The sequence below is a fragment of the Babylonia areolata genome, chromosome 2, assembly GCF_041734735.1.
Source record: "Babylonia areolata isolate BAREFJ2019XMU chromosome 2, ASM4173473v1, whole genome shotgun sequence".
NCBI classification, from domain to species: domain Eukaryota; kingdom Metazoa; phylum Mollusca; class Gastropoda; order Neogastropoda; family Buccinidae; genus Babylonia; species Babylonia areolata.
Window position 1 is genome coordinate 63,421,671 of NC_134877.1, and position 17,402 is coordinate 63,439,072.

At 42.0% G+C, this 17,402-nt stretch overlaps 1 protein-coding gene across 1 annotated transcript in view; it reads left to right on the plus strand.

Annotated features, from left to right (window-relative positions):
• LOC143276016 (uncharacterized) overlaps positions 1–17,402 on the plus strand; it is a 30,211-nt gene continuing 12,809 nt past the window's right edge. The window contains exons 1-9 of the mRNA XM_076580402.1: positions 1–1,195; positions 2,284–2,490; positions 3,063–3,276; positions 4,703–5,046; positions 6,622–6,840; positions 7,893–8,026; positions 14,474–14,644; positions 15,503–15,692; positions 16,939–17,100. Of these exons, the coding sequence (XP_076436517.1) occupies positions 321–1,195; positions 2,284–2,490; positions 3,063–3,276; positions 4,703–5,046; positions 6,622–6,840; positions 7,893–8,026; positions 14,474–14,644; positions 15,503–15,692; positions 16,939–17,100 (2,516 nt within the window). The 5' untranslated portion in view covers positions 1–320. The remainder of the gene's footprint in view (positions 1,196–2,283; positions 2,491–3,062; positions 3,277–4,702; positions 5,047–6,621; positions 6,841–7,892; positions 8,027–14,473; positions 14,645–15,502; positions 15,693–16,938; positions 17,101–17,402) is intronic.

The window sequence follows — 17,402 nt, forward strand, 5'->3', positions numbered from 1 at the left end:
CGTCTTCTGGTTATGGTCAAGAATCGAGATTGAATCATTGAAAATTTAAGCCATCCAGTAGATTTAACAGTTTCTGAAAAAGAAAACTTCTTATATAGATTCTTAAAGATTATTTCAAGAATAAATTATGCATAAAAATACTTAAAACTGATTTTTGATACGTAGTCAAAGTCATGTCAAAGGCAGCCATTTTGCCTTGTTCAAACATTTTACACTGAGAGGAAATGGGGTCCTGCTTGAATAGAAAATGACATGAAAACGACACAATTTCAGAAAAGGAAAGCACTTAACAGCCAGCTAACTGTAGGCTAAGGCAAATCATGCCGAGAAGCCGTCGGGAAGACGCAGTTTACGAAGAATACGACGTCAGACCCTATGCACATTACTCGCAGAACGACGAGCATGTCCATCGCAGCTCGGCTCGCTACGACGAATATGATTACGATGGTAGGCCCTGTGGCAGCCCAACGGAAAGTTCAAAATACAGAAAGAAACAAAAGAAAAAGAAGAAGAAAAGTCACAAAAAGGACCGGGTTGAAAAGAATCAGTCTCAAAAGAATCAGTCTCAAAGTCGCAGTCTTGAACTGGCGTATGATGATATCAGTTCAAACACCGACTTCTCAGCGTCGGAGAGCCCCGGTGCTGAGCGTTCTACGCCAGTTTCTCAAAGGCAAAATCTTCGAACTGACCGACATGAAATAGGTCCATCATCACCAGGAACAGAAAATTATTCAGCTTCCATCGGCCAGCAAGATTACCCCCATTATGCTCCCGGAAGTCCTTTCTCCGAGACAAGAAGTCATCGAACATCATCAAAATCCAAGTCCAAAAAACGATCCCGCAAAGACCCACGAGAGGCATGGTCCCCCGATGAGCAGCGGGCCCCTAGTGTCGAGTCGCGCCAGAGGAAAAGATATCGAGAACAAAATGACATTTCAAGCCGACATCCGAAGTCGAACAACGGTGTTCGAAGTCACACAGCCTCACACACCCCTGTGCAGGAACCCGCATTACCAAGGTCTTTCACTGATTTACCGAAGGCATACTGTGCCAGAGGTGACAGTCCACGTCCGAGTGGTCTCTCACGCTACAGATCACGAAGTCCGCCTCCATACAACAGTGATGGGTGGAGAGAGCATGCTAGGAGCAGGAGCCCATTGCAAAGCACCAGATCAAAAAGCAAGAAGAGTAGCAGGTAAGTCAGGCTATGTGTCAATGATTTTTTTTTCTTCTTCCTTGTTTATTGTTCAGTGTTTTTATTGTTATTTGTGTTTCCTTTTTTGTGCTTACATTCTCAGTGGATGTGCCATCTCTCACAGTACTGAGTATGTATTCAGTACACACACTCAAACACACACACACACACACACACACACACACACACACACACACTCACTCACTCACTCACTCACTCACTCACTCTCCCTCTCTCTCTCTCTCTCTCTCACACACACACACACACACACACACACACACACACACACTCTCACTCACTCTCTCTCTCACACACACACACACACACACACACACACTACTGACATGCATAATACACACATACTTGCATTGTGCACTGACATACAGTATGCACATAAATTATACATAGCACACACACACACACACACACACACACACACACACACACACATTTACATGGGTCAGTCTAAAAGGTGCGCTCAGAAATATCTCTCTTGAAAATGAAATTTGCACCGCAATACAAAGAATTAAAAAATATATATATTGACAGTTGACATCGTGCATCCCCACCAGACATGCATGAAATGACAAGTACATGCTTATGGACATGTTGCTCAGATCAAATTGACATATGATAAACTAAGTATTAGAATGCTGATTAATGTCAAAATAAAAGTTAAAATAGACTGTTGATTGAATAAAACTTTCAAAAGTTAACATGTCACTTTCTTCAAATTTCTAAGTTGGTGCATTGAGTGATAAAGACTGTACATGTCACAACTAGTGAACTACTATAATTTCAAAAGTAAGATTGAAATAAATATTTGGTTAACTCCCTGTAATTTGACCAGAGAAAATTGTTTTGTTAAAAATGTATATTTTTTAAGAACTGCAAAATGATGCGTTCACTTTCGCAACAGGGAGTTACTGCCTTCTATTTCATTCTCAGTATGCAAGACAGCAAGTATTACTAGTATGTGTCTTCCACACACACACACGCACACACACACACACACACACACACAATATTGAAAATAATGTTCAGTCAATGTTATGGGGACTTGATGATCACTTTAACTATGATTTCAGGAAGAGAAAACATTCTAGTCGAGAACATAGTCAAACCTCCAGGCACAGCAGTAAAAAAACATCTGAAACTTCACGTTCTCATGGTAGGCAACGAGAGAGCAGCTTGTATCACCGCACATACTCTCAGAGCCCAGAACAAAGTTCGTCTCATGGATCCAACTTGGCTCGAAGCAGTGTCAGCGTATCCGATGCCAAATTTTCTACCACGTGAGTGAATGATTCCCCCTTCCCCCGACCCCCTCTTAGCATAGAATTTGTGTGTGCATGTTCATACATTGTTATAAGATTGATTAGTGTAAACTTTGTATTCACTCAATCATGTATTCATGTACGTTCCTTGTCTCTGCCTGGTAGCACATGCAGTTTTAGTTTTTTTCCTGCTGCATGTTATTTATTGTTTCGTAACATTTTACTTTTAACATTACAAGCACTGAAGCAGTACAAAGTCGATTACTTACAGAAAATGAATTTCAGCAGCTTACACTACAGTTAGTAGGAGTTTCGAGGGGGTTCTTAATCTGGACATTTGAGCTCTTGAGTCAGGCAGTTGTGCAATGTACTTTGTTGTAGTCACTTACAGTACTGACACTATTGATGTATTTTCTTTTTCCCTTCAGGTTTTTTGCTTTTTTCATTGTTTGTTTGTCAACAGAAATGTTAGAATGATTTTCTCAAGCAGTTGGGGTTATTCTGTCTTGATCATTAATGACTTTTCTCAAGCAGTTGTTTTGGTGGTTCGGTCATGATCATCATGTGTTTTCTGGTCTTGTATTCAACAGTCTAGCTGCTGAGCTGCGGAAGCACAAGCGTGCTCGGGAGATCAAACAGTCCAAAAGTCTGGGCCTGAGTTCTCAGGAGTCTGCGCCGACGCCAACCGGGAAAGACACAGGCTCACTGTCTGGTACTCCACTCAGGGATGTCACCAAGGTGGAGTCTGACAATGACCCATCATGCTCCAGCACACCATCCCTTCCGTCCAAGGTTCTGGAAAAGGTACCGAGGAAAAAAGTGCCTGAACTTGAAGGAAGGATGAATGTATGAGATGACTGAGCTGAGGAATATTGTTTGAGAATTTGTACTGTATCCATGAAGTATAAAAATGACAAAAGTCTGTAATGGAGTGGTGGCCTAGTAGCTGTTAGGAAATGAGAAAATCTGTGCACGCAGAATCTGTGTGCACAGATTCGAATCCCTCACTTGCCAGTATTCTCTCCCCTCCACATGACCTTGAGTGGTCGTCTGGACATGATTTATTCGGACAAGACATTAAACAGTGGTCCTGTTTCTAGCATGCACTTAGCTCACTTTAAAGAACCCACAGTAACGAAAGGATTGTCCCTGACAAAGAAATTCTGAAGAAAAATCCACTTTGATAAGAAAAATCAAAACCAAATACACTTTCAGGCAGAAGAAGAAAGAAGAAATGGGTGGCGCTGCACTGTAGCAATGCACTCTCCTGGGGGATAGCAGCCCATATTTGGTGCAGAGAAATCTGTTGTGACAAATTCAATACAATAATCACAGTGATGCTGATTGATCATATTTATGATAAATCAGTGTCTTGTGTTTAAAATGATAATTAAAGTGTAGAATGGCATAAACATTGAATTCAAAGATACTGAGTAATGTTGTGAAATATATCCTGTTAGTAGGCAAGTATTATTATATATTATACTAAAGTTATCATTTTTATATATGTATTCAGTTCATGAAGAGAATTTTAAGGAGACATGCATACTGTACTTACGTTTGTGTATGTGTGCATCCAGATATTTAATATACTTATATAGTCTCTTCTTTGTTATGTATGTATGTATATATATGTGCATCAAAATTAATGGGACAGTAGTCCAGTTACAACTGTGGAGCCGTACTCAGCTATTGAACTGCAAGCGAGTAGTGGAGTGATGGCCTAGTGGTAAACTTTCTTGAAGCACTTGATTAGGAAGCGAATGTCCATGGGTTCCATTCCCACATTTGTACCATGACTTTCACTCAACCATCCTCTGGACTGAGTGGTGGTCTGGGTGCTAGTCTTTTGGATGAGATGATGAACAGAGGTCTCGTGTGCAGCATGCACCAAGTGCACGTTAAAGTCCACAGCATCAAAAGGATTGTACTTGGCATAATTCTGCTGGAAGAGGACTGTACTTTGCATAATTCTGCTGGAAGAAATCCACTTCGATATTGAAACAAACAGACTTGCAGACGGAAAAAGAAGAAAAAGGGTTGTGCTGCACTGAAGCTACATTTTCTCCCTGGGGAGAGCAGCCAGGATTTCACACAGAGAAATATCATGTGACAAAAAAGTGATTACAATGCAATACAAAACAATCCAGTAATGCAGGGCAATACTTTACAATACAGTGCAGTAACGCAATGCAACACAATGCAGTAACATGATACAAAACAATTCCAGATTGAGAGGGGCCATGAACAGGCCCAAGAGTTCTCCGACACAGACAGAGGGAGGAGCCAGGTCTCCCCTGTGGGGATCACCCCAACCGCCTCCCGTTCCTCCTACACACCCACCCCTCCCCCCAGCAATGCCCCCACTGCCCAGCCCTTCCAGTTATCCTCTCCCATGACCCATAGTGGCAGGGACAGCAAGAGTGCCACTCCGCCGGCTCCGAGCGGTCCACGAGGGAAAGAGGCCAAGGGAGACCTGGCAGGGTTTGGACAGGCCAACGGAACGAGCAAGTCCTCCATGCTGCAGCTGCCTCTCCCTGAGGTATCTGAGGATGTGGATGTCAGCCCTGTGAGGTGAGGAGGTCTTCAGAGTGAGTGAGAGTGTGGATATCTTGCCTGCAACTTTTAATTCATTCTATACTGCCAAATGACTTCCTTCATGATTGTTCATATTACAAGAAAAATATCTAGAAAAATAATGCAATTACATACAGTGGTGAAATTTTATGATGATATAAAGAATAGAATGGACTAACATTCTGCAAAGTTTCAAAGCACTCACTTAAATATTGACTGATTTATCATATTTTGAAGAAAAAAAATCCATGTTTTTCACAACTGAAATAAAGGGGGTGAGTTTTTCTCATGTAACAGAAATTTTACAAATGTGGTCTTTTGTAACCACAGACACCTCCTAATTGTAGCAATTGAATGGGCAAATGCGTATGCACAGTGGATATCCACTATAGAATCAGTTTGCATTTGACTTTGAGCCACAGTACTTGCTGAAGTTGATGGAGACGCCATCTTGTCAAGCAAGCGAGCAAGAAGGGTGACTGTACTCAAACAAAGGCATTTCCAGCCGCAATAAAAGTACAGGTGCACTTTTGGGTGACTGTAGAACAGAGCTGTGCCATTTAGTTTCGCACAAAACCGTTAACCTATGAATTACGAATTCTTAAACTTGCAGTACGCTATAGCTTACTACCGTTAAAAAGCGTACCTTAATATAGAAAGAGTTAAGAGTGCGCAGTTTTAGGAAGTGTTAATCACAAACATTTTTACTGTTAATGATAATCACATAGCGCTTGTCTTAGGTCAGAGAACAAACTCTTAAGTACTTTGCAAAGAGGGTTTTTTTTGTGTTTTTTTCCAACGTTCTAGCGAAAACCCCTTTGGTGCCTGCGGTTCTTTTACATGCATCAAATGCATGCTGCACACAGGACGCCAGTTTATTATCTTATCAAATTGACAGAGATGGGGTTGAAACCTATGAGCTTTCAAGTATCAAGTGACTGTGTGTATGGATCATCATTGATTACTCAACAGAGAATAACTGATTGTTATGAAAGTTCTTCCAAAAACAGAAAAGGAACTGGGGTTGATAATATTTGTAATGATGGAAAGATGTACTCTGCAAGTTCTAGAAAAGTCTTGGAATTTTCATTATATCGATATTTTTCACCACAGCTATAGTACTGAAGGAGATCTTGCTATACAAAAACAAATAAACCAGGAACAAATACAAAGGCAGTCAAAGTGATGAAGTTTGAGTAGATGTCAAGACCTCTGCGAGATATTTTTGTGTAAAGTGATGAAGTTTGAATAGATGTCAAGACCTCTGCGAGATATTTTTGTGTAACAGTTTTGGAACACCCAACACTCCCCATCCAATGCTTTCTCTCAGGCTCTCTCTCTGTTGTAATTCTTTAATGTATGTGCATGCTTGTATGTTTGTATGTAAATTTGTTTTTAGGGTCTTGGAAAAATGTAACGTTTTGGAAAAATTCAGAAGTGTTTTGCTCAGACCATTTGAAAGTGTTTTTGCTCAGACTTCTGGGAATCCTGTATTACTATGGATGTGTTGTTTTAGTTAATTTTTCTCTGGAGATAATAAAGTATTCTGTATTCTGTATGTTTTTTTAATAGAGTCGGCAGCAAGCCTTTCTCTCAGGAGAGTGCCCAGGAACCTGCCCCACTACGTCAGGATGACAAGGAGCCCATGTCGCCTAAAGCGAAGCGTCCCCGGCGCATCATTGATCTTCCCATGCCGCCCACGGTGGATGCACCAGAGGAGGATGACAACGACTCCGGGGAGGGGACTCCTGGTGAAGATTCCAGAGCAGCGTCAAAAATTCGTCTGCCGAGGTGAGGAAATGATGCTTTGCATTGGGCTTCTTTTTTTTAATTTTTTTTTTTTAACTTTTTTTTTTCTTTTTGAACTTTTTTTTTCCAATGTTGCACAGGGTTTGTTCAGTTATGGGAGTCTGGAAAAGTCTTGGCAAAATGAGAGAACAATTTCTAGGGATGGAAAAGTTATGGAAATAAATGTTTTAATTATACATACAGTACCGCGACCTACTGGCAGGAGTATGATTCCCTATCATGTACAAACTATTACCCCGCTGAAGGGGAGAAAAAGAAAGTGGATGAGGCTAGTTAACTCCCCCAGGTATAATATCTCCCTTGTGCATGTTTGTAGAGTGCCCTCTTCTTCCAGCAGCCATCTTCATTCCCTGACTTGTGCATTCAAAGCGACTGAGGCTGTATGCATTTTCTTACTTTCTATCGTTCCTTTGATGGTTTGGTTTTGCATATTGTCATGTCTTCTAACAGGACACATTACTGTCTCGATTGTTTGGCTGACGGGCAAAAAATGCAGCCTCGATCGCACTCACTCAGAGGCCATTCAGGCCATGCGTGGTCTTTCGGCCACTGCGGACACTGCTGCTACTCTTCTCCCACCTATACCCCCAACCCCTCCACCACAAGTATGTTTTGCCCTTCAAGGTGTGAAAAAGTCTTGGAATTTTGATAAAACTCTTGGCCACAACCATGCAGCAAAGAAAGCATACAATCAGTCAAAAAGCAAAAAATGGTGAAAACTGAATATTAATACTGGCATACCTGCAAGTCTCTTTCATCAAGCATGTGGCAGAATGAGTTGTTTTTTTGTTGTTGTATTTTCAGTTTAGCTTTGTGTTGTTTTTCTGTCTTGTCTGGAAAAGGTCACGAAAAAGTATTGAATTTCATTTGGTCACACATCATGGGGATCATGAAATGCATGCTATACTCATCTTTGTCCATGGTTTAAGTAGGTGGTGATTGATATAAACAAATCAGAGAGCTGAACTAAATATTGTTGTATTGAAATCAACTAAATGTGATTTTAGAATGTTTTAATTTATTTTATTTTTCAGACTTTGTCAGCGCCGTCTTGAAGACAAAAAATCAGGGACTTGGGGTGAGCGCTGTGTTGATGTGTTCACCAGTTTGGAAATCATTGGTGAAGGCACTTACGGTCAAGTGTACAAAGCTAAAGATGCCGCATTGGGTAAGGGTTTGTGAGTGTGTGTGTGTGTGTTCCTATTCGCTTCTGTGCTTGTGTGCATTCAGCAGAAAAAGTCGTCAGGAGGCTGCACAGCTAAATTGATATGATATGTTCGCATATGAGGAAATGTACATGGCAAACCAGCACCGTAGTGAAATGGTTAGTGTCATGGACTGATGGCTGGGCAGACACAGGTTTGAATCCCAACAGAGGTGGGTTTTTCGGTCTGCGATCTGCTCCTACCCAGAGCTGAGTGTTCTCATGACAAGAAGCGTAGAGTACAGCCTTGTCACATTGTCTCAAACCAGAATGAACCTCCAAAGCAGCATTGTCATCCTCCTCCTCCTCCTGCTCCTCCGTCAACAATATTAACCCCTAGGCTGCCTATGTGACAAGATAACTCATCATGGCAAGCATGTACGCTTCGCTGCCACAATGACGAGATAACTCGTCATCAAAATATTCAGACTTTTCCCTGGTTTGCATTCAGTTCGTTGACGAAAATGCTGGTTGCTTTAGCTTTGGGAATCTTTCTAGATTCTATACATAGCTAGAAACCCTATCTACGTCATGAGGCAGTCCTTTATTTGAACGTTTTGGTTGGGTCACTGTCACAGTGTTTTGCCTGGCTCCTTTCCTCGCTCACTCAACAAAATGTCCGACTGACGCCGTGCTCAGGGCATGTGATCGTAGCGAACTAAATCAACCAAGATTGCTTTCTTTAGCTGATGCTCAGAAACAATTGAAGGAGAAGACAGTGATGAACATTTATAGGACGATTTAATAGACAATTAAGGGAGCAATCAAGAGAGTGGCCAAGATATGACTATCAGTGAGTGATGCCGGCTGCACAACTGTAGCAGACGACACAAACTAACCAAATTATTAGCAGGGCACAGTGTGAGCGATTTTCTTGGCACTCGGCCAACACGGTCTGATGAGAACTGGATAAAGTGATCATCTAAGAGGGGTGAAGGGGAGGGGGGTGGAGACTGAGGGGCCGTGGCCTCACATCCATATTATCTCTTGGAGAAATCACAATACATTGTGTATCTATTTCTTTTTAATTTTTTTAATTTTTTATTTTGGTTGTTCTAGTATGATTTTGTGTGTGCAGATAGCCATTTGTCCAGAAAATATATTTTAGTGCAAATTACCTGACTAGTGTTTGTAATGATCAAGTTGAAAATAATAATAATGGATACTTATTAGCACATAATCCAGAAATCTGCTCTACACACACACACACACACTGCATACATACATTTTAACATACATGTATATCTAACAGCTACCCTAACAAACACATACGCACACATAGGCAGGCACAAACTTACATAAAAACATGCACACACAATACACATTCATCTACATGCATGTAGTTATGTACACATACATATGTATGCACACATAGTCAAGCACAGCTAATGCAAAGGAAGTGGACCTGCCACAATTGAACTTATTGCTGAGGGAAAAGGTGAGTTTTAAGACGAGATTTAAAAGATGCGAGGGAATCAGAATGACGGAGGTTATCAGGGAGCTTGTTCCACGTCTTTGGCGATTGAAAAGAAAACGATGTGTCCATAGGTCTTACTTCTGACGTGAGGTATCCTGAGAAGTTCAGTATCAGAGGAAGAACGGAGCTGGCGAGACGGGGTATAGATATGGAGGAGTTCAGAAAGATACTTGGGGCCAGATCCGTTGACAGCAGAAAAGGTCAGAGTGGATAGCTTATAGTCTGTTTGATCAGAAACGGGTAACCAGTGGAGAGACTGAAGGAGAGGAGAAACATGGTCAAATTTAGAAGCTCTGCAAATGAGTCTGGCAGCGTTATTCTGAATTCGTTGGAGTCGGTCTAACAGATATTTGGGCAGGCCGGCCAAAAGAGAGTTGCAGTAATCCAATCTTGAGAGAACCAGAGAGCATACAAGTGTCTTGGTTGCATCGGTTGAGAGATAGTGGCGGATAGAGCTGATTTTACTTACTTCCAAATAGGCAACTTTACAGATATTCGAAATGTGCTGTTGGAAGGAAAGAGACTGGTTTAGGATTACACCAAGACTGCGAACAGACGGAGAAAGTGAAACAGGTGTGCTGTTGATCAGAACAGAGTCTGGAAAGGATGTATGTTGATGAAACTTCTTTGGACAGGTTATCATAAATTCAGTCTTATCATCATTTAGTTGCAGCTTGTTGAGAGTCATCCAGTCCTTTAGGCCAGCAACGCACTCTTGTGTTTGAGTCAACAGTGCATCAAATTCAGCTATGGAAGCTGACTGATAAAGTTGTGTATCATCAGCAAAGCTCTCATGCGACATGATGACTGATGACATCCGACACAGGAGCCGCATACAGCACGAAAAGAACAGGACCTAGGACAGACCCCTGTGGGACACCATAGTTTAAGGCAGATACTTTAGAGTATCTATCATTTACGCACACTTTCTGTGTACGATCTGACAGGTAAGACGTGATCCATGCTAGTGCAGTGTCATGAATACCAAAGGAAGTTTTAAGTCTGTTCAAGAGGATAGAGTGGTCGATAGTGTCAAAAGCTGCTGACAAATCTAAGAGAGTGAGAACAGATATCTTATCCTCATCAAATCCCGAAAGCAAATCATTCACTATTCTAAGAAGGGCCGTTTTGCAACTATGACCACGTCGATAAGCTGACTGGTGGGAATTAAGTGAACCATTTTGTTCCAGATGAGCTAAGAGCTGAGACAATATGATCTTTTCTACCAGTTTTGATAAAAATGACAGATTAGAGACAGGTCGATAATTTTTCAAACAATTATGATCCAAAGATGGTTTCTTGATGAGTGGACGTACAACAGCAGATTTGAAGCTTTCAGGGACACAACCAGACAGTAAGGAAGAATTGATGACATGAGTAATATGTGGCAGTAGAACATCAATACATTCAACCAATAAAGAAGACGGGACAGGGTCAAGCTCACAGGATTTCGGACAAGCGCTGAGACACACTTTCTTCACATAATCTTCAGTAACCGGTTGGAAACCATGTAAAACAGGACCACTGTACACGCGTTCTTGAACGGGTGAAGGAGGAGACACAACAGAGTCGAGCTTCTCACGAATGCATGATATTTTGCTGGTGAAGAAGTCAGAAAACTTTTGAGGGAGTTCCTGCACCAAAAATGTTGTAGGGAGAGGAGTGTTTTTCATTTTACCTAGTAGATTGTTCGTAGCGTTGAAAAGCTGTTTGGCTGTGGTGCATGCAAGGATTTTAGAAGAACAGAACTTTGACTTTGCCCTGTCAACAATGTTTGTTACACTATTTCTGGCTGTCTGAAAAATGTCCCAATTGACGGTCAAACTAGTGGCGCGCCAGTGCCTCTCAGCTCTCCTCCTCTCCCGCTTGGCCTCCAAAGCTCTGGTCCCACGGTGTTGTACCAAGGCGACGGGGGATGATTGGAGATCAGGCGCTGAGTCAGTGGGGCGTGCCTGTCGAGTACAGTGCGTAGGACAGTGGATGGCTGGTCAGCAGTCGGCTCAAAAGGGATATCAGTCAGCAGGTCAGCATTAAATGAATCTAAGTCAATTGAGGTCAGTGTGCACACCTCCCTATACACATGGGGTGTGGGAGGTTTGGTGAGGTTCAGATAACACGTCACTCTGTGATGGTCGGACAGGGTGTGATCGACGGTGGCAGACTTCAGGAGGCAGTCCTCATTTCTGTGCAACACCCAGTCAACGATGTGACCACGATTGTGTGTAGACTCAGTTACAGACTGGTTAAGATTGAACAAACTGACAATTTCAGGTAATTTAGAGGTATAAAACTGTGTGGGTGAATCAAAATGAAAATTAAAGTCACCGACAATAAGTATGGAGCCTGGTAAACTGTTAGCGTATTCCAAGAAGTCTGGAAACTGTTCTATGAACATCATATCAGAAAGTTCATTTTTCTTGTTTGGTGGCATGTGGTAGAGGCAGAACACATTGAGGTGGGAATGTGGCAGTGACAGTGAAAGCTGGGCCAGTTCAAAGGAGGCATGGTTGAAGGGGAAGGCAGTTGTGTACGTTGTGTGTGGGAGCAGCCTGTCTGACACAACGAAGGCGATTCCTCCCCTGCAAGTTGTTGTAACATGAGGGAAGGAGGTGGTAGTGTAGCCAGGGGGAGTGAGATCTCGACACTTAGCTTCATCCCCAGTACTGCGAAGCCAAGTTTCTGTGATACACAGGACGTCGAGGCTGATGGAAAGCAGATGTTTGTTGATCGCTGAGCGTTTGAGGCGAGGACCAACTGACTGGGCGTTGAACAGATCTAGAGAAATATGAGCTGAGCGGTGGGAGGGAAAGCAGGACAGAGGTACACGAAGAAGGTTATTAAAGTTGATACATTTAACAGTGTGGTCAGTGGAAGCTACACGTCCAATACCACACACAACAGCTATCTTCCTCTGCTTGCGACGTCCTGCACGATGTGACAAAAAACAAAACACTGATTTCAAAAGAACAGCATGTCACTAAAAATACATAAAATGGGAAAACATGTGTTTTGTATTCTTTATTCATTTACCCTTCAGAAAATATATACTTCTATGGGTCTTTCTCAAATAACAAAGAGCACAGAATTTTTAAAAAATTTATACCCGTTTTTTGTGAAAAAACCCTGGTAAATAGATATCACTTAAATCAAATTTTCCTGGCAGCGAAAGGGTTAAAAGAAGCCCCAAATTTTGTGGCCTTTCATGCCCTGCTCTTATGGTGACCTCAGTTTCGATACCCCTCCACTTCTGTACTTGGGGTGAGTCTTGTCAAGGTCTTCAGTGTCAGTGGATTCATGGAGGACTGCCATTGGAGGGATGTGGTGGCATTCTCCCCTCTAGGGGAGACACTTACTGAGTCTGGCTCCACCACTAAGCCATTATTGTCGTTAGTAGGGGGCTTAGTAGGTCGTGTCCTAAGTATGGTAAATTAGAACAGGCACCACCGAACACCACCGAAGAGACTGAGCAGCAGTGCAGGGTTTCCTCTTGTGTGTGGCCTCAAGGTGACCTAACTTCAATGGTTCTGTGGACTGCCGGTACTGGGACTGTGACAGACGAACCCAGGTGTGACTGTTTATGTGGGACTCGCAATGAGCAGTGTTGGAGTAATGGCACTGAAACGGTGCAGATGATGGGGTAGCAAAGAAAGAAAAAAAAGGAAAAAAAAGAACATGGCAGCTCCAGATGCAGACTGCGTTCTTGACAGTTCCATTTCAGTCAGTGGTAGCTGCAGAAACGTGGCTGCACTTACAAATGACACTGTGACTGTGACACACGGCAAAGAAGGAGACAATGGAAGAAATTCATTGCCAGGAATGGCAAGAGCGTTCCAAACATGAGAGGTGTTTGGAGCAAGGCAGTTTTATAGACCAAAACACAACTCCTTTTTGTGTTTTGTTTTTTAAATGTTACGTAGTGTGTGCTGAAAAACTTCAATTTTTTTTTTTTATAGACTCTTAATTAAGTCTTACCTGTTTATGCCTTGGACCTTCAGGAGAGACGAGACCAAACTTAAAAAAAGTTTTTTCTAAATGTTTATTTTTTTTTTTATTGACGTGCGTATTTGTTGCACAACACACTTGGCATCAGCATAACAATACCACATTTTGCATGTGAAATGGCTGTTGAGCGCAGTTAAACCATCCAGGACTTGTATCTCAGTTACTGGGTTAGTTCATAAACTATACAGGTGTGATGCAGACTGTCAGTGAGGTTTTTTTTGTTTTGTTTTTATTTTTGTTTTGTTTTTAATAGTGAGTGAACAGTTTCAAGTTCATTCAAGAACTTGCGTCTTATTGTTCTCACAGATCACTGATGTAAAATTCTGTACATCTAAAACTTCTTAAGAGAGGCAGCTTCTGTGAGATCTAAAGCAATCAGTGATGTCACCCTTTGCAAATTTGAAACATTTATGATCTTTGATCAAATCAATTTTATGTTGCCTTTTGCTTTTTATCATCAAACTTGTCAACAATTTACTCTTTTAGAGAAAAAGTGTTCTTGTTGAATCCTGCAAATCTTCTAGCCCAGTACCATCTCCAGTCAACAGCTACTCACCAAGTGCACTCAAGAGAACATGGAGACCATCATTATGAGAAGGCGGTGGAAATGGATTGGACACGTCATGCAAAGAGAGTTTGGTCACATCACCTGGACAGCGCTTTACTGGCCACCAGAAGGTACAGGAGAGGAAGGTCAAAGAAAACCTGGTGCAGAACAGTGGAAGGAGAACTTGGAACCCAGAAGCACACCTGGGGTACCATTCAGTGACTGGATCAAAAGAGACAACAGTGGCGGTTCCTCACTGCTGCCGTACATGTGGGAGGGCGTTATGGGCAGTAAGTAAGCAGTCTTCTTGTATGTGCTTATAGAAGTTTGTTTGCATTTACTGACAGGCATCTGCTATAGAAGCTTGTTCTGTGTTCCCTGACAGGCAATTATGTGGCCTTGAAAAAGGTGCGGCTGGAGAACGAGAAGGAGGGGTTCCCCATCACGGCTGTGCGGGAGATCAAGATCCTGCGTCAGCTGCAGCACCCCAACATCGTCAACCTGCGGGAGATCGTCACTGACAAGCAGGACGCTCTGGACTTCAAGAAAGACAGAGGTGCACTGTCACAGAGCATGCGTTTTTTTGTTTGTTTGATTGATTAAAAGAAGAGATTCCTCTTGAATCAAGACAAACAAACAAGAACATCACACTTAAATATAGCTATGTAACCTGACAAAATGAAAGCAAACTATAATAGTCTTTTTTTCTTTAGATACTGTTGTCTTTATTTGTGTTTGTGACATACCCATTTGAAATGTGATCATTTTTTTGTTATGAGCTTTGCATCTGTTTTTCTTTAGGAATAGTGGTACTAACATGCCTACTGTTACTGAGGGCCGGTATTTGTCCTGGAAGGTTGATAAAATGAATAGGGTGTCCCAGAAATGTGGATATTTGCTGCATGTCCTGGAAAATAAAAAAAAATCTAACATTTTTTTCCCAAAGTATCTAGTGGGTACAAGTGTACCCTTAGATGCCTTTCCGACCATTGCCGTAGACACTTCGTTAAGACTTACAGAAATGCTGCTGTATATTACCGATGCTACTTTGTGAAAAGCTGGAACTGTCCAAACAGTACAAAAGCCATTTAAGGGCCGCTCGATTTGTCACCGGCAAAGTAACTTAGCAAGACCCATGCGCATGCAGGTAAGCACCGACTTTTTGAACACAGACCTTTTGAAAGTGGAGGCATGTTACTAAGTTTTCAACTAATGCTTCTGGCTGTCAGACGACTGTTTTGTTTGATGAGATGTTCCTGTATCCCATGTTGCATGTGTCTGGGTTTTTTTTGTGTTTTTTTTTCTGAAATACCCACTTGTAAGGGACAGTTCCGTAATGGAATGTTTCCAGAAATACAATTATTTGAGTAATGAATCACTGAATGTTGTACACTGTGTTCATTTCGCCCACCAGGTTCCTTCTACCTGGTGTTTGAGTACATGGACCATGACCTGATGGGGCTGCTGGAGTCAGGGCTGGTGAAGTTCCAGGAGGAGCACATCGCGTCCTTCATGAAGCAGCTGCTGCGCGGCCTGCAGTACTGCCACCAGAAGCACTTCCTCCACCGCGACATCAAGTGCTCCAACATCCTCCTCAACAACAGGTTTGTATGATCTGTCTTTAATTTATTTTCATTTTCATTTAAAAAAATTGTTTTTATTGATTTGATTTTTTTTTTTTTTTTTTAGTTGCTATTCTTATCTTGTATGAGAATATGAAACAGGTTGTGGAATTTCATCATAATGCTTTCAGCTATCCACTGCTATTCTTGTATGAGAATATGAAACAGGTTGTGGAATTTCATCATAATGCTTTGATCTATCCACTACTTGTGCTGACTCCAGTCCATGATACTTATCAAAAGGCAACAAATGAATTTTGATGGGATTTGTTTCCAGTCAAGTCTATAAAAGAAATTTTAAAAGAGAAGAGAAAAAAAGGATTCCCATTATCTGATTTGAAGAAGAGTTCAATATGACTTGCGATGATGATGAAGCTGAACCATGCATTCGTACAATAATCACAGTCACACATATGCACTAATCACAGAGGATGTGATAACAGTGAATATCGACATACAGAAAACTACAAAGTGTTGTTGTTGATAATAGTGATGGTCATTCAGATGAGACAACAAACTGCAGCTTTTAGTGCATGTTAAAGAACCCATGACAACAAAAGGGTTGTCCCTAGCTAAATCCTGCAGAAAAATCCACTGCAGTAGTAGTATACTTGTGTATGTGTGCGCATGATTGAAGTCTGACTGACTGACAAATGAAATGAATTATGATCTGAAGGCAGCGGTCAGTCAGCTCGGCCCAGGTAGGCGGCCTGTAGTGCAAATGACTCTGGTAGAGCACTTAGGCTTTATATTTGTATTACTCTTTTTGTCACAACAAATTTCTGTGTGAAATTCGGACTGCTGTCCCCATGGAGAGTGTATCCCTACTCTGACAGCGCCACCCTTTTTTGTATTTTTTTCTGCCTTCTGTTTTATTTGTTTTCCTATTGAAGTGGATTTTTCTACAGAATTTGCCTGAGACAACCCTTTTGTTGCCTTGAGTTCTTTACGTGCACTAAATGCATGCTGCACATGGTACCTCGGTTTATCGTCCCAACGGAATGACAAAGTGTCCAGACCACCATTTAGGGTCTGTTGAAGGTGGAGAAAATACTGGCGACTGCTGGTGTGATTCGAACCAGTGTGCTCAGATTCTCTCCCTCCCTAGGCAGATACGTTACCTCCAGGCCAACACTCCACACCCTTGAGACCAAAGATAGCCACTGTATATGTATCAATAATAATAATACAATAACAGAAGCAAACTACAAAGTGTTGGTGCTGACAGAGGACAGATCAAGCTGGGAGACCTGGGCCTGGCGCGCCTGTACAACGCTGATGACAAGGAGCGGCTGTACACCAACAAGGTGATTACCCTGTGGTACCGGCCCCCAGAGCTGCTACTGGGGGAGGAACGATACGGACCTGCCATCGACATCTGGAGCCTAGGGTGAGGGAGTTTGCCATTAAACGCAAAGCGTGTATGTGTGTGTGTGTGTGCTTCGGTGTGCACCTGCATACATTGTTGCGTGCCCGCATTGTTGGTGTTATATAAAAGAGAATTGATGTGTGTGCGTTGCCACTTTTTGGGGTGGATGCATTGCACACACACATTGGGATAGGGTTTATATAACATGTGAATATGAGTTCGTTGGTCTATGCATTGCGCACACACACTCATATTGGGTTAGGTGTTTAGTGTGGATGTGTGTGTTTTGATGTATGCATTGAACACATATACATTGCAGTTTG